Source organism: Cebus imitator, unplaced genomic scaffold, assembly GCF_001604975.1.
Source record: "Cebus imitator isolate Cc_AM_T3 unplaced genomic scaffold, Cebus_imitator-1.0 Scaffold12, whole genome shotgun sequence".
Taxonomy (NCBI): domain Eukaryota; kingdom Metazoa; phylum Chordata; class Mammalia; order Primates; family Cebidae; genus Cebus; species Cebus imitator.
Window position 1 is genome coordinate 6,515,268 of NW_016107327.1, and position 27,500 is coordinate 6,542,767.

The 27,500-nt window shown below is 35.7% G+C and overlaps 1 protein-coding gene across 3 annotated transcripts in view; it reads left to right on the forward strand.

Moving 5' to 3' along the window:
* The window catches only part of ZNF521 (zinc finger protein 521), a 294,208-nt gene that overhangs the window by 150,168 nt on the left and 116,540 nt on the right, over window positions 1-27,500 (forward strand). For 2 of the 3 annotated variants that reach the window (XM_017498379.2, XM_017498367.1), the window contains one exon: window positions 10,680-10,764. In XM_017498379.2, the coding sequence (XP_017353868.1) occupies window positions 10,680-10,764 (85 nt within the window). The remainder of the gene's footprint in view (window positions 1-10,679; window positions 10,765-27,500) is intronic. The other variant, XM_017498370.1, reaches the window with a different exon arrangement.

Below are 27,500 nucleotides of genomic sequence, written 5' to 3' on the forward strand. Positions count from 1 at the left end.
AAAACAAACAAATACAAAAAAGAAAATAATGATAATAAGATAGAGCCTTCTACCTAGCCTTAAAGAACTTATAGTGATTTAGGAGATAGATCAGTTTTATTGAAATAATTCTGATGCAGTGTATAAATAAATGATAAGAGAATTGAAATAAGCTCATTATTTAAAATGAGATAAAAAGTTTGTCTTTGTTATCCTTTTGAAATTTATGATGACTTTTTATTAAATGATACCAAGTACTAATAAAGAGTTAATGAACCAATCTAAGTTAACTTGTTTTTAGGACAGAAACTATATACTTAGGAAAATCTTTCTTAATGAATTCTAAAATACTTTATTCTGCCTGACAAATTTTGTTTCCTGGTGGATGTGGTTGATGATGGGATTACAAGTCATACTACCAGCCTTCTGGATGGGGTCTGTCTGGGTACGTGATGTGTGATGCAGTGCACTTACTTACTGTTGCTACTCCTTCACCTCTCCAACTGTCCATCCTTTATATCTACCGGCCTTAGCTCCTTATTTTGGTAACAGTGAAGCAAAAAGGGAGTTTCAGTGCTTTTTAATGTAAACAGATGATAAGAATAATTGATGAGGAAAATAGGCTCTACTTTTGTGCAACTCCAAATTTTGACTTCTCCTTCTCAGGTTTATGTTTCTAAAAGAGTGATTATTTAAACCCATGTTCTCCCACCATCAGTGTCTTACCTTTCTTGAATGATACGAACATTTACAAAACAGTCAATGCAAGAAGTTACCTAGAATTTACTATGAATTATAAATCTCTTCAAATAGGAACTAACAAAATATTATAGCAATGAGTAACAAGAGACAAATTCCTTGTCCTAGCTCAGAAAGAATTAGCACATGCTCTGGTGATTTTTTCTTTGTAACTTTCTCTACAGCATCAGTTTAGTTTGTGTTAGTCATCCTCTTCCAATTCACTGATTTGTGGTGCTGTGCAAGGTGGTAGGGAGTTTTGCAGGCAGAAATAGACCAGTCTTAGGTATGAATGAAGGTGATGGATGTAGAATGACTCATTAGATTGTCCATTCAGCAGTCAGGAAACAAAATGTATCAACTGCCTACTCTGTGGACAACACTCTAGGAGATTTTATTCAGGTAAATTTTTTTATGGCATAGAAATAAACAGCCACTGAACCCATAACCTTGAAATCACCTAGATGAAGATACCTTACCTGGAAGGTCTCAGTGGACTATGTAGGGAGGGACATGAGTTGGGTCCCTTGGAAGAGACTGTAAAATGTGAATGAGGAGAGTAAGCCTAATAAAGCTTCTCTCTCCCTGGCAAACTCAGACACAGTTTTTTCAGTGTCTAATGTAAGATATCAATTTTAAGTGTGTAGAAAGACAAATTTTGAAGGAAATTTGTTAGGAGACAATTTTGAACTTAAATTACTTTTTGTTCTTTATTAACTTTAAACATTATTCTTAGAAACAAAATGACTCTTTATTCATGAACTTTAAGGTAGTAAATTCCTTCCACGAGATGTGTTTGGTACGATCCATGGAAGTGACTCCAACTTTAACACTGAGTTTTGTTTTTTAATGCATACTTGTCAGATTTTTCTGAAGATTCCACTCAATTGTTTCCTGGTTTTTGACTACTGGGGATATCTTTGAAAATAAATTCTTTTTTTGAGATGGAGTTTTGCTCTTGTTGCCCAGGCTAGAGTGCAATGGCATGATCTTGGCTCACCGCAACCTCCACCTCCCAGGTTTAAGCGATTCTCCTGCCTCAGCCTTTCGAGTAGCTGGGATTATAGGCATGCACCACCGTGCCCGGCTAATTTTGTATTTTTGGTAGAGACACGATTTCGCCATGTTGGTCAGGCTGTTCCCAAACTCCCAACCTCAGGTGATGTGCTACCTTGGCCTCCCAAAGTGCTAGGGTTACAGGCGTGAGCCACCATGCCTAGCCAATAAATATTTTAATACTGTTTTATCTAATATTTAAAGAGAATTCAATAAAAGATTTTTAAAATTGCTCATCTTTTTTACTCGTTGATTACAAACTTAGTAGTAGCTTAAATTTCTATCTTCATGGAGTTTAGGGTTTTATTTGTAAAAAAAAAAAATTGTATTAGGTCATTCTTGCATTGCTGTAAAGAAATACTTGAGACTGGGTAATTTGAAAAGTGGCGGAGTTGACCCACAGTTCTGCAGCACTGGCACCTGCTCCACTTCTTGAGAAGCCTCACGGAGCTTTTACTTATACAGCAAGGAAAGCAGGAACAAGCATCCCCATGGGATGAACGGGAGCAAGAGAGAGTGGCGGGGAGGTGACACACACTTTTAAGTGACCAGATCTCATGGGAACTCACTCACTGTCACAGAGACAGCACCAAGCCATGAGAGATACACCTCCATGACCCAAATACCACCCACCAGGGGCCACTTTCAGCATGGGGAATTACAATTCAACATGGGCTTTGGATGAGATAGATATCCAAACTGTATCAATAAATATGCTTAAATAAATATTTTTTTCTCCCTGGTACTATAAAAATCGCAACTCTGTCATTAAAGTATCTGTGTCCAGGTTAATTATCAACTAGGTTTTTTCCTTTCTCTTCTTTTTCCTGTTCAGTCAGTTGGCCAGAAGCAATCTTCTTTAACCCTGATTCTATTCTGAATTGTCGTCCTTATTCCCTACCAACTGTGAGCAACTTGGCTGGCTTGTAGTAGATGAGGTCTCACTCAGTCTGTCCCCCAGGCTGGAGTGCAATGGCATGGTCACAGCTCTGCAGCATCAAACTCCTGGGCTCTATTTATCCTCCTGACTCAGTCTCCCAAGTACATAGAACTACAGGCACAAGCTACTACACCTAATTTTTAAATTTGTTGTGAAGATGGGATCTTGGCTACATGTATTGCCCAGACTAGTCTCAAACTCCTGGATTCAAGTGATCCTGTCACCTCTGCCTCTCAAAATGCTGGGATTATAGGCATGAGCCACCACACCAGGCCCTGTAACAGTTTCAAACCCAAGAAAATTATTCCCATTTTAGACCTAAGATCAAGTCATGTCTCTCCCAGGGAGTTTTTCTAACTCTTCCAGACCATATTAATCTGTCACTCTCTGACACCTTCTGTCTTCTCTTTGCAGTACACCAAAGTAGGCACTTGATCCTAAACTGCTTTACCATGTCATTTAGACAGAATACTTAAAACTGTTAAAAGTTTGTGTATTTTATTTCCCCAATTATATTGTAATGCCTTGAGCTTAGGAATCACAGTTAATATCTCTTGGTTGTTGAGGTGTTGCCATGTGCCAGGCATCGGGGAAAGTGTCACATGGACTTGATCTCAGGACATTAACCACCACTGTAAGAAAATAGTATCCTTTTAACTATCCCAAGAATACAAATTAGAATATTGATACATTTATTTTTCAATGAATTATTTGGGCTTTTCATCAGTAGTGGCTTTTTCATTACATTTCTACCATTTTTTTCCTCTTTCTTCAGTGACTTATTTTCATACAAATTCAGAATTACTTAGAAAATGTCTAGGCTAAATTAGTAGAATGTCTGAGTTATTGAGCATTTGTGGAAGCTGCTGGCTTATTACTTTCACTCACATAGAGTATCGCTTTGTTTGCCAACAAAGTACTGGTGCTACTGCTCCAAAATATATATTGCATTTGTAATTAATATATTCATTCTTGGAATGATAATATATATTGCTATAGCCCTTGAAAACAGCTTTTTCATTATAGCTAGCTTGAACCTTTTTATACGTTCTTACCTCTTCTCCCTTCCCATACTCCCAACCTTGTCACCAATGTGTGATTTTCTTGGTGTTATTAGTTGTCTCTTGGCATCCATGGGGATTGGTTCCATGATGCCCTGTGGATGCTCAAGTCCCTTATAAAAACACCTACATGCTCCCATATACTCACATGATCTCTAGATTACTTGTGATACTGAATACAATATAAATGCTATGTAAGTAGCTGTCATAATGTATTGGTTTTTTATTTGATTTCTCTTATGGTATTATAATATTATTTTTCAAATTTTTCAACCAGAGGTTGATTGCAGATGCAAAATCCACAAATACGGAGGGCCAACTAATTTTTAAAGCTTTATTTAATAAACATTTGTTTAACCTTTGTTAATTGTCATGAAATTTAAATTAGTGGATTTGAGTTGAAAGAAATTTTAATGTGATTCCAAAGTTCACTTAAAAAGATGAAAACTACTAACCTTTGACAAACATCTTTGTTGTGCCAGAGAGTTTATATTGTATTTTATTCTGTCCCCATAATAACCTGGCAAGTAGAGTAATACAGGCAGTAGATAGTACCTTTAGTAAATAAGTAAGCATTAAAATTTACTATTTATTGCTGGCGTTCTACATGGTAGGCATGATACCAAGCATTTTTATATAATTCTCACTTTTCATATCAACTCGATAAGTTTGATTATTTTTTCATTTGCAGAGGAGGAAACTCAGGGTCATTTAATGATTTGTCACATAACTAACTATACAGCTAGTTAGTATTACAGAAAGAAAATTCAAAGATTCTTTCCTGCTAAGACTGCTGGATGTATTTGGGATGAATACTTTATAGCATCATCGTACCATATCCTGATTTCAGGGTTGTGACCAAAACTGACACTGGTCTTTCCTTAAAAGCCTTGAATTAGAGGGAGCTGAGAGCTCTGAGACATCTGGAAAAATGGCTCTGTAACTTGGACTTTGATGTTCCAAACATAGCAATGATAGATAAAATATAAAGATAGAAAAACAATTGGATTCAGTCAAGTCCAAAACAATTCTTCATGTTTGAGATCTAGAAATCCAACAAGGAAACCAAATGATTATTAAGGCTAAAGCCAGGGGTCTGCTAAACATTCTCCAGCAATAGAAAGTGGTAATTGGGGTTTAATGCCCATGGGACAAATCCACACCCACTATTTGAAGCAGGGCTTGGGAGGAACTTTCTTGTTCACAGCAAGAGACTGAGAAAAAAATAGTTTTGTTGACCACTACCAGGAACTAGGTTTCTTACCTTGGAGGATTGAAGGAGTAGGAAGAAAGACATAGTTTTGTGACATAAAACTGAATTAGCCATGTGTTGTGTGGTTTACCTTGCAATGCCTCTTATCCCTGCAGCACAGCAGATAGGCAGGAAATGCCCCTCTGAGACCCAGCTTGGGTACAGTAGCCTGGGATGCCCAAGGAAAACCAACAGGAAAACTACTAAAAAGGGAGTAATGAGCACATAGAAAAAAAAAATCACTACAAATAGGCTTTCAACCAAGATTCCAAAGTGTGTGAATGAATCAAACACTAGTAAAGCAGAAAAAAGAACAAGAAATTAATTATTTTGAACAGTCTGACAAAGACTTTGAAATAACTATGTTTAAAAGCTCAGAAAGATAAATGAAAGTATAATTTCCACTGAAAAGAGTGACAAATTATGAAGCAAATCCAAGCAGAAGTAAAACAAGAGCACTTGAATGTTTAAATCCAGAAATGTTGGAAATGAAAATAGTCATTTTAAATAAAAGCTTTCCTAGATAGGATAAAACTCTAGACTGGTCAGTAGTGAAGAGAGAATCAGTGTTTTATGAGAGTACAGAGAAGATGATCTAGATCAAAACATGAGGAAGCAAATGGATTCTTAAAATATGAATGAAAGAGCAGTTAAAATACATGGAGGATAGACTGAGAGGCTCCAATTTGTGTCTACTGAGGATCCTGATAGAAGTGAATGGAGAATGTCTTAAACAGACTTAGTAACTGAGTGATTTTAATCACTGAAAATTTTAAGAATTGAGGACATACATGAGATCTCAAATTGGTATTATTTTTGTATTGAGCAAAACAAATACACATAAATGTGCAGTTTAAAACATAGCAAAACAAAACACTGCAGAACACTGAGGACAAAGGAAAATCTTGAAATAGACTAAGAGAATTTGAAGAGCCAGTTCTATTCTGTGAATCTTAGTTAAGGGTTGAGATTGGGAGCCTACAGTTCCTTCACTCTCATAAGTTACTTTTCCTACCATTCCTGGCATTGTCAAAGACCAAAGCACTACTTAATTATAGGGAAAGCCTTCTTTTGAAATGCACCTAAAATGTAATTGTAAATTTACCTGCAGATGACCAGAGTATAAACTGTGTTAAAAGTACAGTGTATGAAAGGCAGCAGAATCCTGTCTTGGTTATGGTGTTAACAACCTGTATGACTTTCACCAAGTCACTTAATTAATCTATAAATGAGGATAATAATGTCTCCTTTATCTACTCTTAGAGGATTGTTTCAAGGGATTTTTTTTTAAATACAAGTTTTTTATAGACTGTATGAAATAATTTATAAAATTATTATTATTTTATTATACAAATGAATGTGACTATGGTTCCTGACTTCTTAAAGTTTATACATTAGATTTGTGTTAAAACAATAATCCACATGACTCCAATACCATTATCACATCTAGAAAAGGTAACGGTAACGTACCGATAGTATCTAATATCAGCTGATAGTGAGATTGAAATCTAAATTATTCTCAATTGCCTCAAAAACCTTTTTATAGCTGTTTCCTCCCCCCCTCCCCCAAATCAGGACCCACACATCACATTTACTTAAGTCTTTTTCAGTCTCTTTCATCACTCCACTTTTTCCCATGACAATAGGCCATTTCTTCTGAAGAATATTCTGGATTTGAAGGGTTCTCCCCCCTTATAGTAACAGTTCTTCCCCTTTTCTCTTAAAGAATATTCTGGATTTGCATTTTTTATAGTAATATTTGTTCCCCTATCCCTGTATTTACTGAAAACTGGATTGTTAGGCCTAAAGACTTAATTAGATTCAAGTACCCTTTTTAGATAAGATACTATATTGGTGATGTATATTTCATATTGCAACTGATAAAGAGGCACGCAGTGGCAGGTTACTTCCATTCTTAGTGATATTAAGCTAAATACTCTGGTTAGAGTGATTACATCAGCTAAATTTATTGTAAAGATAAATCTTTCTCTTTGCAGTGATCACAGGATGAAATTTGAGTATCTCAGAATAACCTTTCCTCTACTAGTTTCAGAATCCATTAATGATTATCCTGAACCATTTTATTTGGCATTGCAAAATGGTGAATATCTAATTTTATCATCCCTTCTGCTGTCATTCTTCTATAAAGAAAAGCTTTCACTCATCAAATAGGCACGACCTACACTTCTTCCTAAAAAAATGCAAGGTGCTTCTGACCCTTTCATTGCCAATTTTCAGAAAAAGAAATTGATGTAATAGTCACCTCCAATGGTAGCAACTTAATTTTTTTTCTTTTCTGTTTTTGAGGATTACTGTGTGCACTGATATTTTTAATCCATTCAGTATTTTGGTAAAAGAAATCAAAGCAGTTTGATTTCTACAAAGTATAAGTTTTAATAATTATTATTTTAATTTACTTTTTAAAATTTGATAAGACTAAATGTGGAGTCTACGTCCTAATGGATGGAATGGAGGGGAAGAGGGTTAATCGGAATAATTTTTAAAAACTATATATTATTAAGCATCTCTAATCATTTTTTTTTAATTTATGAGATGTTCTTTTTAAAAAGTCTCTGAGTACTTTAACCAGAGTGTAACTGAAAACAAGAATGTCAAAAAGGCACATTTAAACTGTTCTCAAAATCAATCAAAAATAATGAGGTGCTGGGAAAAAGTTGTATCCTTGATAATTACATCTATCAGTATCAGAAAACAAAAGAGAACAATCAGGAAATGACAATCCCACTCCCAAGTAGCACATTTAAAAAGGCTAATGAAAAAAAAAGTCTCTTTTAAAAATGTACTAAATTAGCATTTCAAGTAAATTGACAACTTAAGCGTTGATAAAGGCCAATCTGGGGCCCAAACAATGGAAGTTCTGTTTCTACTTTTATCTGCTTTTAAAAGAAATTATCTCACTTGACTTTTTTTGTTGTCTTTTATATAAATGTAAGTAATTGTCCTAAGGGAGGTGACAGTCCTCATGTACTCTGCAAGGGTCAGATCATACCTGGAGCATCGAGCTTCGTTTGGAGTTCTATTTCTTAAAACACTGACTTGGAGGTAGGTAACCAGGATGGGAAGTAATTCCAAGTATTTCTTACGTCGTGCCCCTATGTTCAGTCTGAAAAGGCGCTAATGTAATTGTCATATTATACAATGGATTCAGCCTCTTCTTTGTAGCACCAGAACTTAGAGTTAGGGCCAATGGGTGAAAGTAGCAGAAAAGCAGATTTGGGTCTAGAATCAGGAAGAATTTTCTCATAATTTTAGCCATACAGAGGTGCAATAAATTTACCAACAAGGGAATGAGTTCCCCAAGGCTGACACCGTTCAGAGGTTATAATCCTTGTACTTAAAAATGGTGTACAGGTGTACAGAGGTCTCTCAAATATTTTGTGAAGAATCTATAATTATAATGAGAGATGCTTTACAGGTCATTTAACGTTACCATTTTAAAAATTGAGGATAAAAATGAATTTTACATCATGGCTTTAAAAAGAAAACCCTTAACACATCCCAGTTTGCATATCATTGCTTTGTATTGGGGAAATGTGAAAAATATGGTGAAGCAGAGTTCAAGCTTCTGTATTTTAAAATCATGGTTCATTGTTTTTGATCACAATAAATTCTTATCTAGCCATAAATGTAGGAGCTTATAGATAAGACTATGGCTTTGTTAATGAAAAATATAGCATTTTAGATACTGTTTTATGAGTGGAGAGAATTAATATTTGAATTATCAGTAGTGGCAAAAGCATTTTCATTCAATAATAAAAGAAAACTTACATGTGTCAGTTCATTTTGAAGATAGTAGTAAGTGCTGGTATTTTATTATTTTGGCTTTTCAAGTGATTTTATTCTTTATTATTAGACTAGGAAGAAAAGCCCTGGTATATTCTGGCAACATATTCATCAGTCATCATTTTTGGAGACAGTTTTCGACGTATTGTGTGTTTTACTGTGCTAACAAGAGAAAAGACTAGCCGTTCAGTTTATGTTTCTTTGTTTTTCAGCAAGGTCACATATCAGGAATAATGCTAGAAGTATGCTAATAAACAATATATAATGTAGGTCATCAGGGAGTAAGAAATATTTTCTAACTAGTTCTAAAGGGAAATATTGTTAAAAAAAGGGATAGATATTATTTACGTAACACATGTTGCTCTATATGTCACTATCAAAAGCATCTTGTAAACAGCTCAGTGTAGTAAATTTTCCTTAGTGATTGTCAGGGTGTTTGAAGTCCGTGTTAGATTTAGATTCAGCACATTCAGTTTGCGATATGCCTAACGTACAAAGGCCGTCAGATTATTTAGACAGCTTCCAATGGAAATATGCCTGTACTTGTATAGTTTACAAGGAATATTGTCCACTATTGCAGAAGAAAATATTATGTTAAATTACAATAATTAGGAAAAAATTATATTAATGCCATTTATAATTTTAAATCTCAAATGAATTATGCTAAATGTTTGTGCTTAACTTTGCTTCTGTTAAGTTCTAAAGAACCTCAGTTCCTTAAAATTAATTGTAATTTACAGGCTAGTACTTCCTTATTTACACCATTAGTAAAACAATTTTAGATGACTTCAAATGAAACGATAATTCTGTAAAAAATGCTTATAAGAAAATGTCATTTATGTGATTTTTACAAATGTAATTTTCTTATGTTTGGGAAATTTTAGAAGTGGATTATTTTCATAATGGTTTATTTTGTATTGCAACATGGTTTTTAATTACAAATATTAAGTTTCATCAAAAAGGAATTTATGTAAGTATGTGTTCTGGAAAACACAACTAATACTCTATTTATTGAGTTCATCTAATAAGTACTAGAACTTAATAATGAAGATGTAAAATCGTAATGGCTGCTTTATGACTCAGAAATCAGAGAGCCTACTAGCATTTAGAATTGAAAGAACGTATTTCTCTTCCCAGCTGTACGGCACCGTGACATTAGGCAAATCTTTCTGTTTCTCTGGGCCTCCGTTTCTTCATTTATGCTGTAAGAATTATAATAAAAATCTTGCTCTATCTACTTCACAGGACTGTTTCGTAAAATGATAAAATAGTGTTAGAATGTTCATTATGATATTATTTATAGGATGAAGTATATATTTAAATGCTAGCACTTAGCAACTTCTAAAACATCATTTAAATTGTAGAATTTAGCTAAAAATTCTGGTCTCTAAATATTTTAGCTAGAATTCATGAATCTTAACTTATTAGCCATTTTACTTATGGATATCTAGAAGCAACACCCCAGTTATTTTGGTTGGCAGGAATTTGTGCCTGATCTTCAAAGACATTGGTTTCCGTAACTCTGTAGATTTTTTAAAAATACTTCTGTTTTTAAAAAACTGTATTTCTGTAATACTTCTGGTTTCAAAAACCTTTTGTTATTGAGTTTAGAGATCTTTAAAATATATTATGCCATAATTATGTGCTTCTGTTTCTTCTAAATGCCTGCAACTGAAAATATAGTGTTGGGGTCAAGCCATAAGGGCTAAGTAAGGAATTGGCCCTGTAGTTTAGTTTGTTGGTCAGCAACGTTGGTAAGACCAGCATCTCAGAAAAATGTGTTTTTAAAGCAAAGAAACAATTAAAAGTCCATGTGTCTAAGTAACTCTGTTTATACTTGTTTTCTCAGAAGAAGACCTATCAATGCATCAAGTGTCAGATGGTTTTCTACAATGAATGGGATATTCAGGTTCATGTTGCAAATCACATGATTGGTGAGTGACACTCTAAACCTTGTTACAGAAAGATGTTTCTTCTACTTGTGTATATCATCATTAAACAGAGTTAAAGATGAATTAATTGTTCAACCATCAATGGTTTTCCTCAGCATGATTGATTTTTTTTATATTTCCATTATTAGTCCTGATAAGGTATTAGCACATTTTATTTTCTGCAAGGGCTAGTTTAGGCTTCTGCAGAGGATTATATATCTACTGCCAGTCAAAACACAGGTGATTAACAAATTAAACTTCTAATCATTTTTGCATTATTGAAAACTAACAGGAATGGTTAATGAACTGGATGTTAGCTTTCCATAGAGTTTTAGACGGGTTTTAATTTCAGAAGTTATTATGGTAATGGCACTGCTGTGTGTTGCTTAAGCATCTTTGTATCAGAATCTAAAGTAGTGAGTTTTTGTGATAGGGAAACATAAATAATTTAAATAGCCATAAAATAGTTTTATATGTATGGTTTCAACAGCCTGGATATAATCATGATCATAAAGATCATGTAAAGAATTCTGTAATCCTTTTTTTATTCCCCAGCAAATTTTTCATAGATTTTCATAAAAGTGGCTTGGGGAAAGATTTCTGAAGTCATTCCAGGCCAGTGTTTTTAGGATTTTGCATTTATCACGTGGGCTAAAACCAAAAGAATATTTTTTAACTTATTGTCCCATTATTTCTTAATTCCTTATGGGTTACTGCCTATGCTTTTTAATTTGATAAGCACTTAGTAATAACAGTAAGCGTTTTACCAGCCAATTAAAATTTATCAAGCAGATCATTTTTCTACTAGTAAAATGACAATTGCTATTACTTTATGCTATTTTTGTTACTCATTTGTGTTTTTCATACTATGAGTTTTTTATTTCATACTCACTTCATGGTATTTCATAATACCATAAATAAATATAATATTTTAAAAGTTAAATTAACCTCATACTCTCCTATTATGAAATTCTGTAAGACAGGAAGGAAAATTCAACATTTTAGACTATGAACTTGTTTTCGGGGGAAACAAGTTTTCATGTTTACTAACTAGAAATATTCTAAAAATGCTTAGTGGAAAGTTGCTCACAGCTGTCATTACTGATCATTAAAGGTCTAACAAAACTTCCCTTTTTCTTATATAAATTAATGAAGATAAATTCAAAAGCATGTTGGAAAATGGATAATTTTTCAGTAGGACTTTATAGTTTTCAAATGGCCGGTCTTTAGGGGAGTTGTTGCTTATAAATGACTAAGAACTTATTTGTGCAAAATGGAACTTATGCATAACTGCTAAAATATCGATCAATTTATCTCTATAATTACCAGATTTAAGTACTAGTATTATTAGTGATTTCTCATACATTAAATAGCATATTCTTCAATGTGACAGTAGCATTGACAACTTTTATGAGTAATTAGAAGATAATGGCAACATGTAAAAGAGATCCATAAATGTTTCCTTGCAATTCCCTTTTGTTTGAGATTGTGAAAAATATCTTATATAAACTTTTAAAACTGCTTTTTAGTGGAGAGGAGCAGGTGTTAGAAAAAAATGAATTCCTGCCAAAATGATAAATGTTAATATTTCCCGTCTATTTCTTGAGTAGACTGTGTTGGTGGCAGTCATTCATGATTCTTCCTCATGCTCCACTTTTAGATAGGCTTGAATGAGAGCAGTTCTTAGAAGTTTGCAGTTTATGGGAAATTCAGTGAAATTTTGTGATTATGCTTCTCAAAATTTGATTTGAGCTCTATTCAATGTAAACTTATTTTTGTTTCTAGATTTATTGTTTATCCCAGCACTCAGATGAATATGTTGAATATATTTTCACTGCAATGTTAATATTATTTTGCACATTTAGAATTTAAATGGAATGTTCAGTATAACAGAACTTTTTGATTTTCTAATTTTAGTATCATTTTCATATAAACATTAATCAGTTTGTTCTGTCTTCTTTTTAAATTGCCTTATATCATTCCTATTTGTATTTATTTTATATTCGTTGCATCATTAGTGCTTTCCCAAGACTTTTTACCTTCTACCTTATAGTGGATTAATAAGACACTCACCTCTTGGGACTTGAGCATTTAACAATTCACCTTTCATCAGAGAAGCACATTCCATTCCTTTTCACAGAGGGTCTAGTTATTCAATATTCATGCCATTTTTAATAATAAAAATATGTAATTCTCTTGCACTTGAGGCCTAAACAAATGAGTAGCATCCATTTAATTGTTGTATGTGTTGACCACGCTTCCCCGTCCTTACACCCCATTCGCACTGTTAGTATCCAGAGAGAGAGAATGTAAAAAGGAAGGGAGTCACAAAGGCTAAGATACCCCTTTTTTAAAATTCCAATATGCCATTTAGTCTTTCAAATGAGGCAGACAGCATTATTTTGTTGGCTAAAATACCTCCATTGAGGGTAGGTATTTTTAGGCTGTGTATCTGTGTGTGTTTTTTGTCTAATCAAAAAATAATCTCAACTAGACATTTAATAGGGGAAGGGGGATTAGAGAGTATCTGAAAAGCCTCTTACTCCTTTTGTTAAGAGGGTATATGGTGTTTTTGCATATTTTGTTTTACATTTCAATCAGTGTAGAGGAAGGATTATGTCACCTGATGGAAAACAAGATCTACAGATGACCCAATGAGGTATAACTTTCAACTTTCCGTCTTTCCCCAAGTCATTTGCATTTGCTTCTATGTGGCACATATGTTTTCGTGCAATCTCAGTGTCAGGCAACCTCCATGCGTATTTCTGGGTGTGCTGGTCTTAGGCTGTTGGGCAGGGACATTTGTGAAAGGGAAACCATCAGTGTTTCTACCAGGTACATACCAGAGGTGCTCTTCTTAAGTGCAGTTTTACAGCAAGGTGTGGACACATGGTTTGAGTTGCGAGAATAATTACTCGATAAAAATGCACTAGGGAATTGACTTAACGTCTATTAAGAAAAAAAAGAAAACCTCCCTGTCCACCACATTTCAACACAGCTTCAGTAAGAAATCAGACCAGTGCCTATTCGGGGGTTTCTTTTCTTCTTCACACACACACAAAAAGAGCTACAAAACATTTTAACAGCTTTCCTGGGGAAAAGATTTCCCTCTCTTAAGATTTGTGCCAATGAGAAAATTTTTCCTGTCTTCCTTTGTTCGTTTCACATAGTTTATGTTGGCTTTTGACCTGAGAATACAACAAGAAACCATTGTGTATTAGATGCTTTAATTTCCAATTCATTCTTCTCTTTTCTATCAGCATAGTAAATAATTATTGTTCTTTTCCTCTTTGAGATTTCTGTTATTATTATTATTATTCTTTGGTATGGATTAGCACAAATAGAGATGAAACCAGAGAATTTAAATGTATTTTACCCAGCAAAGGGATTGCCTCATATAAAATTATGAGGCTCAACAGTGTAGAGTAAATTTGTAAGTGCTCTGAATAAAGGGCTGTTAGGCATGAGATGATATAAAGAGATGACATTGCCAAGAACTATTTATGAGAAGCTTAATTTTTTCACTCTGATAATTCTTGACCAATAATTACCAGCCTCTAATTATCTATTTTAGTTAGAAAGAAATTTCGATCACTATGGAGGTTGGCATTGCAACTAGCGCATAAATCCCCAAAGAGGCAAATGTGTTCCAAACAGCCACAAACAACTGTCTCATGAAACATAGTGAGCAAATTGCGAGCGGCTGGTGGTAGACAACCAGCAGTACAACTCACCATCGAGGGCCAGTCAGCCTGACAAAGGAATGATCAAAGGGGAGAAATACCATTATCCTTGGAATTGATTACAATAGTTACAGGCTTTGGAGGACAAGTAGTCAGGGTATAGGTCTGGCCATTTCCAGCTCTCCCTTTCAGAGTTTATGGATGGGGAATATGAAGTGAATAGGTACAAACCATTCACCTACGGATTATTTTTTAAAATATACTTAGAAATGGTTACTTAAAGTTTCATTTTTTTCATCTGATTAGAAAGACCAGAATTATAATGGCAAGATTGTGTCTACATGTCAGAATACCCCATTTTTTAGAAGATAGGAAAATTCAGAAATAGTCATTAATAAACATGTCCTAGATAGATTCAGTATGATGTTAAAAGCATTTTGGAGAAGCAAATATACGTATCCCTTAGAAAAGCAGAACTAGAATTTGGGACTGTAAAGCATAGCTAATAAGAGAACACCGATGCAAAGATACTGACTTTTTATTTATATCTCTAATAAATACTCTGTACTTTATAGATAATCATGATTTTCAAAAGACCAGGAAAAGAGTAAGCTCTTCTACGGCACACGTGGGAAGATATGCACTCTATGTGTTATGTTACCCGTAATATATATCACTGATGTCAAGTCATAAAGAATGAATGAATCCGTTTTGAACAGTGTGGTGAAATTTTAGTCTGTTCTTGTGGCAGGTGGCATCCATAGATTCTGCAATTTGTTTGGTGCCCAAGGTCACAAATGGCATTCTTTTCCTTTCACTTCTTTAGTGGGTGTTACTATGTAACGAATCTTCATTATGGTTTTGCGACATTCAGTATCACCTCTGAAGCAGTTCAGCTTGAGTGCACTTGCTTTAGAGTAGACTAAAACCAGTATTTTTGTTTTGGATTTTTTTAAGGGAAAATATCTAAATATATGGATCTTTGCATAGGAAGAGAGAAGTCCATGTTGCCCTTTAAACTCTTTTGCTTTCATTGACTGTTTTCAAAAGAATGAATAGAAATGGATCAAAAATAATGCCTATATGTGCAGGTATACATATGTGTTTGTAATCTCCATGCTATCCTAAGAAGCTCAAAACCATTGAGATTTTTTGGAACCTTGATTTCCATTTATTCTAAATGAGAAGATGACTGAACCCTTTTTTAAAAACAAACAAAAAAAAAGATCTTTATTTGATTGCTTACAAAATTCGGAGAACTAAGAAACAAGCATTTGGTGTTAAATATGATAAAATACAGGCTTATTTCATCAAGAGCTGGATTAAAAAAGATGAAATCTGGGCAGTTTAATGGTAACAGAAAGCTACCCTCATGTGGGCAATGCTGGCTTATTTGAAAAGCCCATAAAGGGTTTCTACATGGACCGTACAAAAGGGATACTTTCTCTTTAATAGCCATCTGTACAGGAGAGATGAGAAGTGGGCCAGGTCATCTCTCCTCAGCTGTCATGATATTAACGTAGGTAATGGAGCAAGCTGGGCGTTCTGCTGGGTGTTGTTTTTCATAGATGTTCATCGATTTACACAGATAATTCTATTTATTTCTTAGAGTTGGTCCAAGTGAACCAGGCAGAATAACAAACACCAAAGCATTTCAAATGACTTTATCTTTGTTTATAACATAACTTTTGTCTAAAAAATGGTGTCACACCTACTGTGCAGATGGCTGCATGATTTGTAAACCAGCCAAAACATTTAAACAAATGTGTGATCTGGGGATAGATTAAATAAAGGATAAAATGGAGTGTGGGCCACAAATTCTAATAATCAGATGATTTTAAGTTGTGTGCAGTGTGGAGCGATGGTCACAGAGATAGCAGGGAACGCTTGCCAATGACAGCAAGGTGCCTTATAGATCTCAGGATGGAGCCTGTGGCCTGGTAGGCCTCAGTTTGAGAACCGCACATTTGCTGTACAGCTGGCAGCTCTGTATGGGGACATCAGATAAAACTTATGTAAAATGAAGTGTTATTGCTTAGAATGAAATTGTTCAGAGAGGGAATTTGCAGACAGTAACTGAAAACAGAATTCATGGTACCAATGAAGCAGACTGTAAATATGAAGAGGGTTTAATTATCTGTACAATTTAGCAAAAATTCAAGATGTATTTAGACAGGACATACGCAGGCATAAATATAACATAGCTGTACTGCTTCCCGAGTGCAAAGAGGGGCCACGGGAACTTACCAAGGCTTCGTTTGATCAGCCTTCCCAAAAACAAAGACAATTCAAAAGAAACTCAAAGAAAAAAAATGACTTTTTGGAGGAAGGCAGTTTTTAAGAGCTTATCTTGATTATTTGGATTCTCATTTCTTAAGAAACTTGGGATGAAAATCTTCAGGTCATTCAATTTCAGGATTAAGCTATTAAAAGACAAATCATGTGTTTCAGTTTGCGTCTAACAGCTTTGATTTACAAGAATGAAAAATACTGGCAGTTAGTGTACTTTTTAATTTATAAACCCCAAAGATAGCCTGCTAGACATTTCTTATGTTGTTAATTTTCTGTGAGGCTGAGGATTGTGGCGGAGCCCATAGATGGAAGATTCGGTGTCTTATTACTTTTTTTTTTTTTTTTGAGACGGAGTTTCACTCTTGTTACCCAGGCTGGAGTGCAGTGGCGCGATCCTGGCTCACCACAACCTCTGCCTCCTGGGTTCAAGCGGTTCTCCTGCCTCAGACTCCCAAGTAGCTGGGACTACAGGCACGCGCCACCATGCCCAGCTAATTTTTGTATTTTTAGTAGAGACAGGGTTTCACCATGTTGACCAGGACGGTCTTGATCTCTTGACCTCGTGATCCACCTGCCTCGCCCTCCCAAAGTGCTGGGATTACAGGCGTGAGCCACCGTGCCTGGCCCTTATTACCCTTTAGAACACACTGCCCCTAACAGGGTCTCAGAAAAATGTTCTCAAGGAGAATTACTGGATGCCAGCCTGTGTTCCTAGGCTCGGTACAGAGACGCTAGGAAGAGAGGCCCTACCAGTTGGGCAGGGCCATGTAACTGGCTAACATACAATGGTGGGGCTTCCAGCCCTCATTTTCTCGCCACCTTTGACTTCTGCAGAATGTAGCACTAATGTATTGGTTTTTCACTCACTCTTTGATACATTCGTTATCAGATGTGGGTATCTGTTTCTGAATGAAGGTTGCAAAGCATTTCCGCATGGAGTGCACAAAAGTCATCAGCAGTACCTAAAACAATACAGATCCCTGCACACACACCCTTGCCCATGCACACACATGGATCATGACCTATTTCCACAGAATCAGTTTGCACACATCAAAGGAAAGTCTCTGGTGACCTATTTCCATAGGTTATTTCCTAGTTTCAGGGCCATTAACAGTGTAAACAAAGGAAAGGGAGCCAATATGGAGAGTGAGTGTCGAACTTCAGCTGCTCATATTGTTGCATTTGGTGAGCTGTGATGGGGTTTCGTAGGTCACCTTTAGAATTATGCCTATGACAGCAGTAGCTACCTGCCAAGATTGCAAGGTATCTCACAGCTCTCAGGATGGCGCCTGTGGCCCGGTAGGCCTCAGTTGGAGGGGTACACATTTGCTGTACAGCTGGCAGCTCTGTATGGGGCAGCCGTGTGGGCTGTTAGGGAGCTGGAAAGGAGACAAGCATGAAATTTCTTCTAACCCCAACTCTGTTTTTCTGTACTGTTGGCTGCTTCTCAGTTCCTTGACAAAAAAACCAATCAGGCACCCTTTAATCCGCCTGTGATTACCACTGGTATAAAAAGAGAAGCATAATGAGGAAAAATGCCTCGTTTTGTTGCCTTCAAAAGCCAACAAATTGGAGTTAACTTGACAGGAAGTGGCTTAATAATTAGATTATTTATTTATTCCTGACACATATCCCCCTGTTACTAGTCTCAGGAGACCCTGTAGATGGTACGATTTTCAAGCTGCCATTACTTCGCTGTCTTCTGTGAACAAAGAAGCTACTGTCTATCAGTCAATTAAATGCAGTCTTTAAGCAGAGGCTGCGAAGTCCTCAATGGAGAGAGCCCTGGGACATTGTGGCTGATGATTCCTTTCTCTGTACTGTACATCACACTCTCAACTGCAGTCCCCACAGAGATGGAATAAAGTCATGCATTAAAATATCACTTGTTGATTTGTTTGCTAATGAAGAGCCATTGAAATGTTTGTGTATTTCTATTGCAAAATTGTTGATAAAACGGCCTGCTTGCCGGCATATTTTAAGTCCATCTGCTGTGAGTGCTTATTTAAGAGTTATTAAAATTAAAGTCAACAAACAACAGAATAAAAAAAAGACTCTGAGATAACAAGCGTTTTCTTACCATTTTCATCAAATTAAGTGAATCCAGGCAGGAGAAATCGGGAAATGGCGTCATTTAAGTCCATGCTTACACTGCATTATTTCAAACACCTTTTTTCTTTGACATAAAAATGTAAGTCTTTTTCAGAGTTTTTGGGAGCTACATCTTTTAGATGATTTAGACATTATGATCTCTGTTCATTCTTTAAGAAAATAATGTTCTTTAAGAAAATAATGTACTTAGAAATTTTACTTTTTTCTTTAAGATGAGTGGCATTTTTCTAGCAATTTATCTAACTGAGCGAGCACTTGTACACGTTTGTCCGCAGAGCGTAGTGAGGCTTTTTAAACCAAACTGATAAAACACCTGTGAAACGTACGTCTCAGATGCAGTCTTGCAGCCACGTGGAACATGCAGAAGGATGACTTTTTCTCTCCATTTGTTCTTCTTCATGTTTTCTTCTTTTTTCTTTTTCTTTCTTTTTTTTTTTTAGCATGACTTTATTTCCATTTACATAAGTGGTGCGTTTTTAATCTCTTAATTCATCAACTTAGTACCATAGAGCGTTTACTGTGTATAAAGCATGTCTTTGATGGAGTTCTCTGGGCTTCCATTAATTGGCTTTATATTTTTAGAGTACATCTGTTATTGAGCTGAAGGTCTAGAGGTAGAAGACTTGGATAATACTCTGACAGCTCTCTGATGAAATATTTAGCTATGGCTCTGTTATTTAAAGGCATAAATTTGGAATATTAAACAAAGGCCACTGAACTTTGAAAAGAGTTCCTTCTTTTCATCAGACTTTGTAAAGAGTAAGTAAGGTTTTAACTATAGTTTTCATGATTATCTGACAACAGGCTGTAAAGAATTAATTCAAGCCATCATCAGATGGCTGTATTTCTTATTTCTACCCTGTTATTCCAAGTCATTTTGTTAGAAAAAGCTTAGATACTCGGAGGTGTTCCATAATAGAAAATGAATTTGAAACCCTTTCATTAATTGGTGATTAATATATTTCAGGATTAGTTTAAGCAGGGCTCTACCTCCTGCCCAGTCAAGTATGTTCTGGTTAATATCCAATTATCTGCACCTTCGTAGTTATTATGTCTTAATATTTCGGATATGATAACCAGAAACTTGAGAGTAATGCTAATGAGAAGCATAGAGCAAGAATTAACCAATGACATACTCAATGATCCTTGGTGAGGAGAGAATCTCTTTCTTTCCCTTAACACATTGCCTCGGCATCTTTTGAGCACTGACTGAAAAGTAAGACTTTCAATTACAGCAGGCAAAAATTAGAAAAATCGGTCATATTAACCTGAATTTGCAGTGTCACGTTTACCTAAAAACATTGTTTCAGTTCATTTTATGGAAGATAAAGATAGAAAACAGAGAGCCTGTTTATATTTTCCAAACAGGGAACATATCATATTCTTTATCTTTTCCTTTTAGCAAAGCCACAAGTTGTTAAACTCTCAAAGGATGTTTTAATCCAGATTAATTTGGGATCTCCTTAATATTTCACTAAGGAAACACTTTTTCCTGCTGCCTTTTCTTCTCTTTCTCTCCAAATGTATCACCATGATGCATTCAGGTTTCACATCTATTTTTTTTTTTTTTTTACAGGTCAGTTCACTTTTGAACAATCTGACTTAGCTCCCATAACAGTGCCAGCTAGGGTGGGATGCACTGCTTCTAACCATGTAGCTTTAAATAATGACTTTGTGCATTGCCCCTTTATATGCTGTATTGTAATGAAGCAACATCAGTAAATTGCAGCGAAGGGTGATTGTTGCACAGGGATGACAACTACACCTTGGGGTCCATTTGCACCAGATTATTCTTTTTATTGTTATTATTACTTCCCATCTTCTTTATTCTCTTGTTGCCAAACTTGCTGTTGGCCACCAGTGCAACACAGAGGGGATCTTGAGGAACACTGCAGATATCATTTTTTTCTCTTATGCACATACCTGATCTCCATTCAGTTCCAAAACCACATACCGTGGGTGGTTTTGCAGTTCTTTACTGATGCTCCTTTACTTTGTTGACCTCATTTATAAATGTCTCTCATCTTCATCATCTCAAAAGAACAAATTTACTATAAATAACAGAGACACATTCCTTTTCACCCATTTTGTGTAGATATTGTAAATCTGTAGTCAAAATGATCCACTATTGCCCATCCTAATTTGTGCCTCTCCCCAGAGAGGTTTAACAATTTATTTTAAAATAGAGGTCTAGATGGGATTACTTCTTAAAGAAAATATTTGTATTTTCAATATCTTTTTAGGTTTCCTTAAGACATAGATAAAGTCATAATGAATATTGTATACACTGGTTGTTTTCTTTACAAAATAGCCTGTTTCCTGCTCCTGACCAGCTGGTTTTACCCGATAACTAGTAGCAAAATAATGTGGATTGAAGTCAGAGATCCTACACTGTTACTGAGAAGAATTGTGAACAAGCTTTAACCGAGGGATGATTAGATGTGTATTTGAGGGGACTGTTACTCCTTTTGTTGTCATAGTTTTAGTACCTGTGTCCATTTGTTTTTTTCAAGTTGTTAGTGCTGCTGTTGTTTTGTTTTTCTGTCTCTGAGGCTGGGCTATGGCGCAACATTCAAACTAAAATCTAGGATTAGAACTGACACACCTTCAATTGAACTATCAAGTCTTTTAAAACTGCTTGGCCAGTGACGCCAGTCCCACGCTATTCAACCGCACATACTTCCGATTGTGGGCCAAAAAGCATTGATTTTTAGCTGTCATTTCTAGTGCCCATACTGTAGAATTGAAATTTAAACCTTAATCCACTCAGTAATGCAATTAATTTTTAATGTACAGTAATACTAATTGAAATAGCCTGAATTTAGTAAGTCACTATAAGACATTTTCAAAAGCAAGAGTCTCCACTGAGAACTAGGAGGACAGACAATCATTGTTACAGTGTTTACAGAATAAATGCGCACTCTGCAGGCCTCTAGAGAAAGGGGGTTTTCTTTAAATTAGTCTATATTATATCTCTTGGAGAAGAGAAATACATTGTCGAAGGGAATTCCTACTTTCTACCTACTGTAACAGGTTAAAATATTCTAGTAACTTATTTAAAAGGTACAATTTAAGTTAGAAATATCTTAATGTACACAAAATAATATTCACCCATTTTTTTTGAATAAGCAGTTATGAGTAGGTGCAAATGAATAACCTGCCAGCGATGTCATGGTCAGGCAAGAGTCTCAGTGGGTAATCACATTATATTATATGTATTTGAGATATTATTTCCAGATTTGATTAATATATGTGCTTTATCAGTTGTCTATAAATCTGATGCCTTGTTTTGACGTATTTTTGAACCAAAAAATATACCCTCCCCTATCTATTTCAAAGCTGTGTTCCTTTAGCTTTTACATGTTATTTCAAATGGCCTTTTAAATGTTTTGTGAGGTTCTTTTTTTTTCCCTAGCCATAGTAAAGCAAATTTTGAACAGTAAAATCAAATAGGTTTTCAGTCATTTCTACACTAAAAAGGTTCTCTAACCACATTTATCTGCTAGTAAATGAGGACTTTTTAAAATGCATCAGTTCTGCTGATGAATGGGCTTGCGGAGTGTTTCAAATGAGCACCAGCATTAAGTTGAAGAAGGCAAACCCTGTATATCATGCTTTCATGGCTCTCACATTATAGTATTTAATAAGCCGATAGTGCTGTTAAATATTTAGTAAAGGTTTCCTTATAACCCTACCATCTATTCAAATGGGATTTTAAGACATTTTTGCAGCGCATAAGTAAAAATGATGCTGGAGAATTGGAGGCAGTTGTAGCATGGCTTATTTTCTAAATGAAGTATAGGGTAACGTGGTGTGAATCTGCTGAACCAATGAGTTCAGCATATTCACACCTATAGTATCACACCTACAGAATACCTCAACCCAGTTTACATTCTTTGGATTAAGGGTTCAAACTGGCTTTCATTTTGTCACTAAGTCAAAGTGCTTTTGGCATGAATTACATAGAGTACTAACTAGACATTACAGCATGTTAGTAAGAAGACCTTAACTGTGATTATCTTAAACTGTCCTAACATCAGTTAAGCTTTATAATAAATATTTTCTTTTTTTTCCCTACAGAGTAGGGGAAGGGGAAGAGAGAGAGATGAGGGAAAATAAATGTATGGTCCATTCATAGCATATTATCAAGTCAAATTGGGGGATAGTATATTGAATCTTTTCAGCCTTTAATTTGGGTATGCTGGAGCAAATAATGAGTATTAGACAGATATTCTTGTACACATGGGTATGATACATAATGGATCACCTTTATCAGTTTTTTCTTATACTATTTGATAGTTATCCAAATAACAATAATTATTCTTTTAATCTGGAATGAAAACTGGTATCTAGGAGCCTTATGCAAAAATACTGCTGGTAAACACTCTGCCGACTTCATTACTGCCATCATATTGATAGGTTTGAATTCACATTTAAACCTTTCCATGCTTAACAGTATTATTAGTTTCGAAGGTGTAAAGATAAAGACTGGCTGTTTGTTCAGATCTCTAGGAAATGTGTGTTTGATTCTTCTAGAAGCCTTTTTGCTAGACTCTAATTTTCCTCCTGTTCTATATGCAGCCAGTGACCACAGTATTCACTCAAACTGCACAGAGACACGTCTCATCTGTAAAACCCAGCTTACTGATCTTATTTGCTATTTGTATCCTCCTAAGAAGAAACATAGAATTCATTATGATGCAGTGGAAGTACATTTTGTTTTGAGATTATGTATATCACATATATGTTCATACCAAGAATTTCATAATAAAGAATGAATAAAGGAGATAGCTTTAGGTATACATGAAGGAGAGGGGAAGGAAAGCAAAATGGGCCTCACATATGGGTGTGTTTAATATGCAGTGCTTGATATATGTTGACCCCAGGTTACAAGAGTAGAAAATCCCATTTTCCAGCTTGTTTCAAATATAGTAAAAATGCTGCTTCAGTTGCTTTATGCTACTCACATTGGGGAAGGTGCTTATACTGTGATAATTATCATCAAGGAATATTAATGCGTTCAGCATTTGTAACCCAAAAACTCATTATAGCTTAAGCTGTGCATCATCTGTGAAGAGAGAACTTTGCCAGAATTTGCTCTTCACAGGGGTTGCCTCCTGCTCGCTGCGGAGTGGTCAGAGTACTGCAAGAGGTCACTTAGGCTATTTTTGAAAGCTGAAGTTTTGCAATTTTGAATCACTACCTTCTGTCCAAAGAGCGTATTATTCTTGCCTCAAAATGTCCTTCTTCTAATTGAATGCATGGTAAAGTGCAAATAATAATAATAATGAATAAGAGGTAACTCTATCTCATTATGTAGAATTCAAGAAGGTCAGCACATGTATTCCATATTAAGATAATTGAAGTATTGGTGTCTCCTCTTCTGTCATGGAGCAAAGGGATTCATTTACACCAGTTTCCTTAATGCAGGTGCCCTTGGGTTTCAAAGAGAAATGCCCCCACTGGGGCTCCACATTACAGCCCTCTGGCTGGAAATTGTGTAAATAAGACTGCAGGGTCAGCCTTCCTTTTTGGGCACCAGCCTCTGTAATTAGTCTGTGACAGTCTTTTATATGAGCCTAAACTGTTCCTGGGATCATTCCTCATACATCTAAGACATCTATCTAATGCGTAGTAGATATTTTTGCATGTATGTTTAAAATCATTCCCTAGGGGGATATTGACTTGATGGGAACTAGAATCTCTGGGTGTGTTAAGAATCCTCTAACTTCATCTGATAAAAATAGCTAGTTAGGCAGCTCCATTATAAATTATAGGTGGTTGCTTTCCTAAGAATGTTGTGCCCTCACCTGTAGTGGGGCAGTTTGTTGAAAGGGAGCTGTGTGTTTGTGATGTTTTTACGTGATTAAATCCCATTATTTTCCTCCCACTGATCCATTGCTTGTCATTTCCCGTAAGTAACATTGCTCCATGCTGCATGTTATGGTTTGTGTAGGCCAGGCAGAGAGCACTAATACTCTGTTCTATCAGGCTGTCTGGCATTGCAGGACTGCTATGTTTCTGAGGTCAAATTGTGAACCTGGCCTTGCTCCTGAGAGGACTAGAAAAATATGTTTCATAACTTTCCCTAGACCTAAGCGAAGAGGAAGAAGGAACAGCATGAAGCCCATAGGCTGAGTTTATATGAGCTGAAAGGTTGGAATTTATCAAGCTGGGAGGCTGACCGTTGTGTGGGAGGCTTCCTTACTGTGAGGGATCACTGCTGTGGGTGCAGAATCCGTCCTGGCTGAGGCCTTTGGGGGATAGGGTAATCATTCAAATAGCCCAGCAGGCACAGACACACAGGCTGATAATCTGGAGTAAGCCTGCTGAAATAGAAATTTACCTACCTGTTAAAATCACTTACATGAAGGAATACTGATAGAATGAATATGTGAATTCAGGACAGTTACTGTAGGCTGCTTCACTGAAAGTAATTTGTGCTGTGGTTGTTGTTGTTTTGAATGGGGCAGAACCTTTATTTTATGCAGCAGAGCAGTAATGCCACAAAATGGATGGATTTCCTGAACCGGAGACAGGTTCTCAATCGTTTTGGGCTGGAATGCTGGCAGCATGGTGGAGAAATATAGTAGCAGTAGATCTTCTGTAAGGATGTAAACTTAATAATCTTTATGAATTTTGAGTAACTCATAACTCCACTTTCTCACCCAAAGAAGCATTATGAAAAGATTGCTTCTAAATCCTTCAGACAGTCTCCTCACTTATGATAGATGCCATCCTCTTTACCTCGAGGCATTGGAAATAAATGTGGGTTTTTTTTTTTTTGCAAGAGATAAAATTGTATACTTTAGAAGGAGCAAATTGTATTTTCATGTTTTAAGTTCACTATTTGCACTTGATGTGGTGAGATCCAAATGTGAAAAGAATTGCTTTTGACATTATTTCTGTGTATCCCAGAACCATGCATTATTATGCTGAAAGTACCATCACATGGGATAAATGTGATGTTGGAAACCTGGCAATAGTGTGTATAATATTGCATTCCATGTGCAGGGTGCTTAGGATAATTGTACTTCTTTAGTTACTAAAACAATTTAACTTACCTTATTAAGTACACATTGGCTGAAACTACATGAGCATGTGTCTTTTAAGGAAAAATTATAACCTTTCAAGTGTTATGGGTTTTTTGGGGGGCAAAAAAGGGCTTTCATTTCTAAATGAAAAGATTATTTTAACTTTCTGTAATAGTCTGTTTTACATAATCTCTCTGTTAAACTAACACATGCTATGTTATAAAGTAAACTTTAAAGTATATACACCAACGGTCTTGTATGACTGTTTTCAGAATTCTGATTCACATTTTCTCTCAGTAACTATGGTTTTCTGTTTTTGTGGTCCTTTTTAACAAATTTTTGTAGTTTTCTTTGTGTATTTCACTGTGTACATGTGTGTGTCACATGCATATATCTGTGTGTGTGGACGTACCCGCCATCAGTCTCTTCCACCACACACCCACTGGCACAGCACTCCCTGCCTTGTTGTTTAGCGTGTTTCCAACAGCTTAGGGAGATGGTACAAAAGTGAAATGAACACTATGGAGCTTATATTGGAGTCTGATGTTTGAAAGACATGTTTGATGCTTATATTGAACGTCTGATGTTTTTTGGCTTGGCTCCTTTTAGATGTAATTGCTGCTTCATTAGGACTTGGAAGAGTTTCCTATGGTTAAATTTAATCAAATAGCTCAGAATAACAAACTTGTATACTCAAAATTCCAGGACAGTTCTGTATAAGAAGCATGATTTTCCTAACTTTCAAACAAACACATGTACACACATGCACACACGTAAACATGAACACATCACTACCACCACCACCACCAACTAGTTTGTAAAATGCTGTGTCATCTCAAACCTAAGTCCTTATTGGTAGTAGTTTACTAAATAGATCATGTATAGAAATATAAGTCATAAGAGTAAAACTCCATCTCTACTGAAACTACAAAAATTAGCCTGGTGTGGTGGTGGGCACCGGTAATCCTAGCTACTCAGGAGGCTGAGGCAGGAGCATTGCTTGAACCTGGGGGGTCAGAGGTTGCAGTGAGCCAAGATCATGCCACTGCACTCCAGCCTGGGCAGTAGAGGGAGATTCTGACCTCACTATCACCAAAACAACACAAAAAAACAGAAGAAGAAGAAGAAGTATAAGTCTTAAGAAATAAATTTCAAAGGGTTTGGGGTTTGTTTGGTTTTGAAATTGAACAGGTGTCAAGCATTGATTCTCCTGAACCATGATACGAGGTTGTTATCATTACTTTGGTTATACAGATGAGGAAACTGAGGTGTGAGCAGCTGGTCTCAACAGAAAAGAGCTAGTGTGCATTAGCATATGGAGAGAAACTCACACTCTTGAATCTCTCTAAATCACTTTCAGCTTCACACATGCAAAAGTGGCTCACTGTTGGAGCCTGTGCTGAGGTGTTCTTAGCAATTGCTTTGCTGTCATTGCATCAAAGCGTGATGTTGATATCATTTTCTAGGCAATAAAACATCCTTGGTTCAGATAAAATTTGATTTTTTTATTTTAAGTAAAGACTTAGCCTAGGTATTCTATTCTACTTCCTTAAAACAAACTACTTTGAAATAGCTAAGTATTTTTCTCCATCAGAATTCTTTGGCAGTGGTGGGAAAT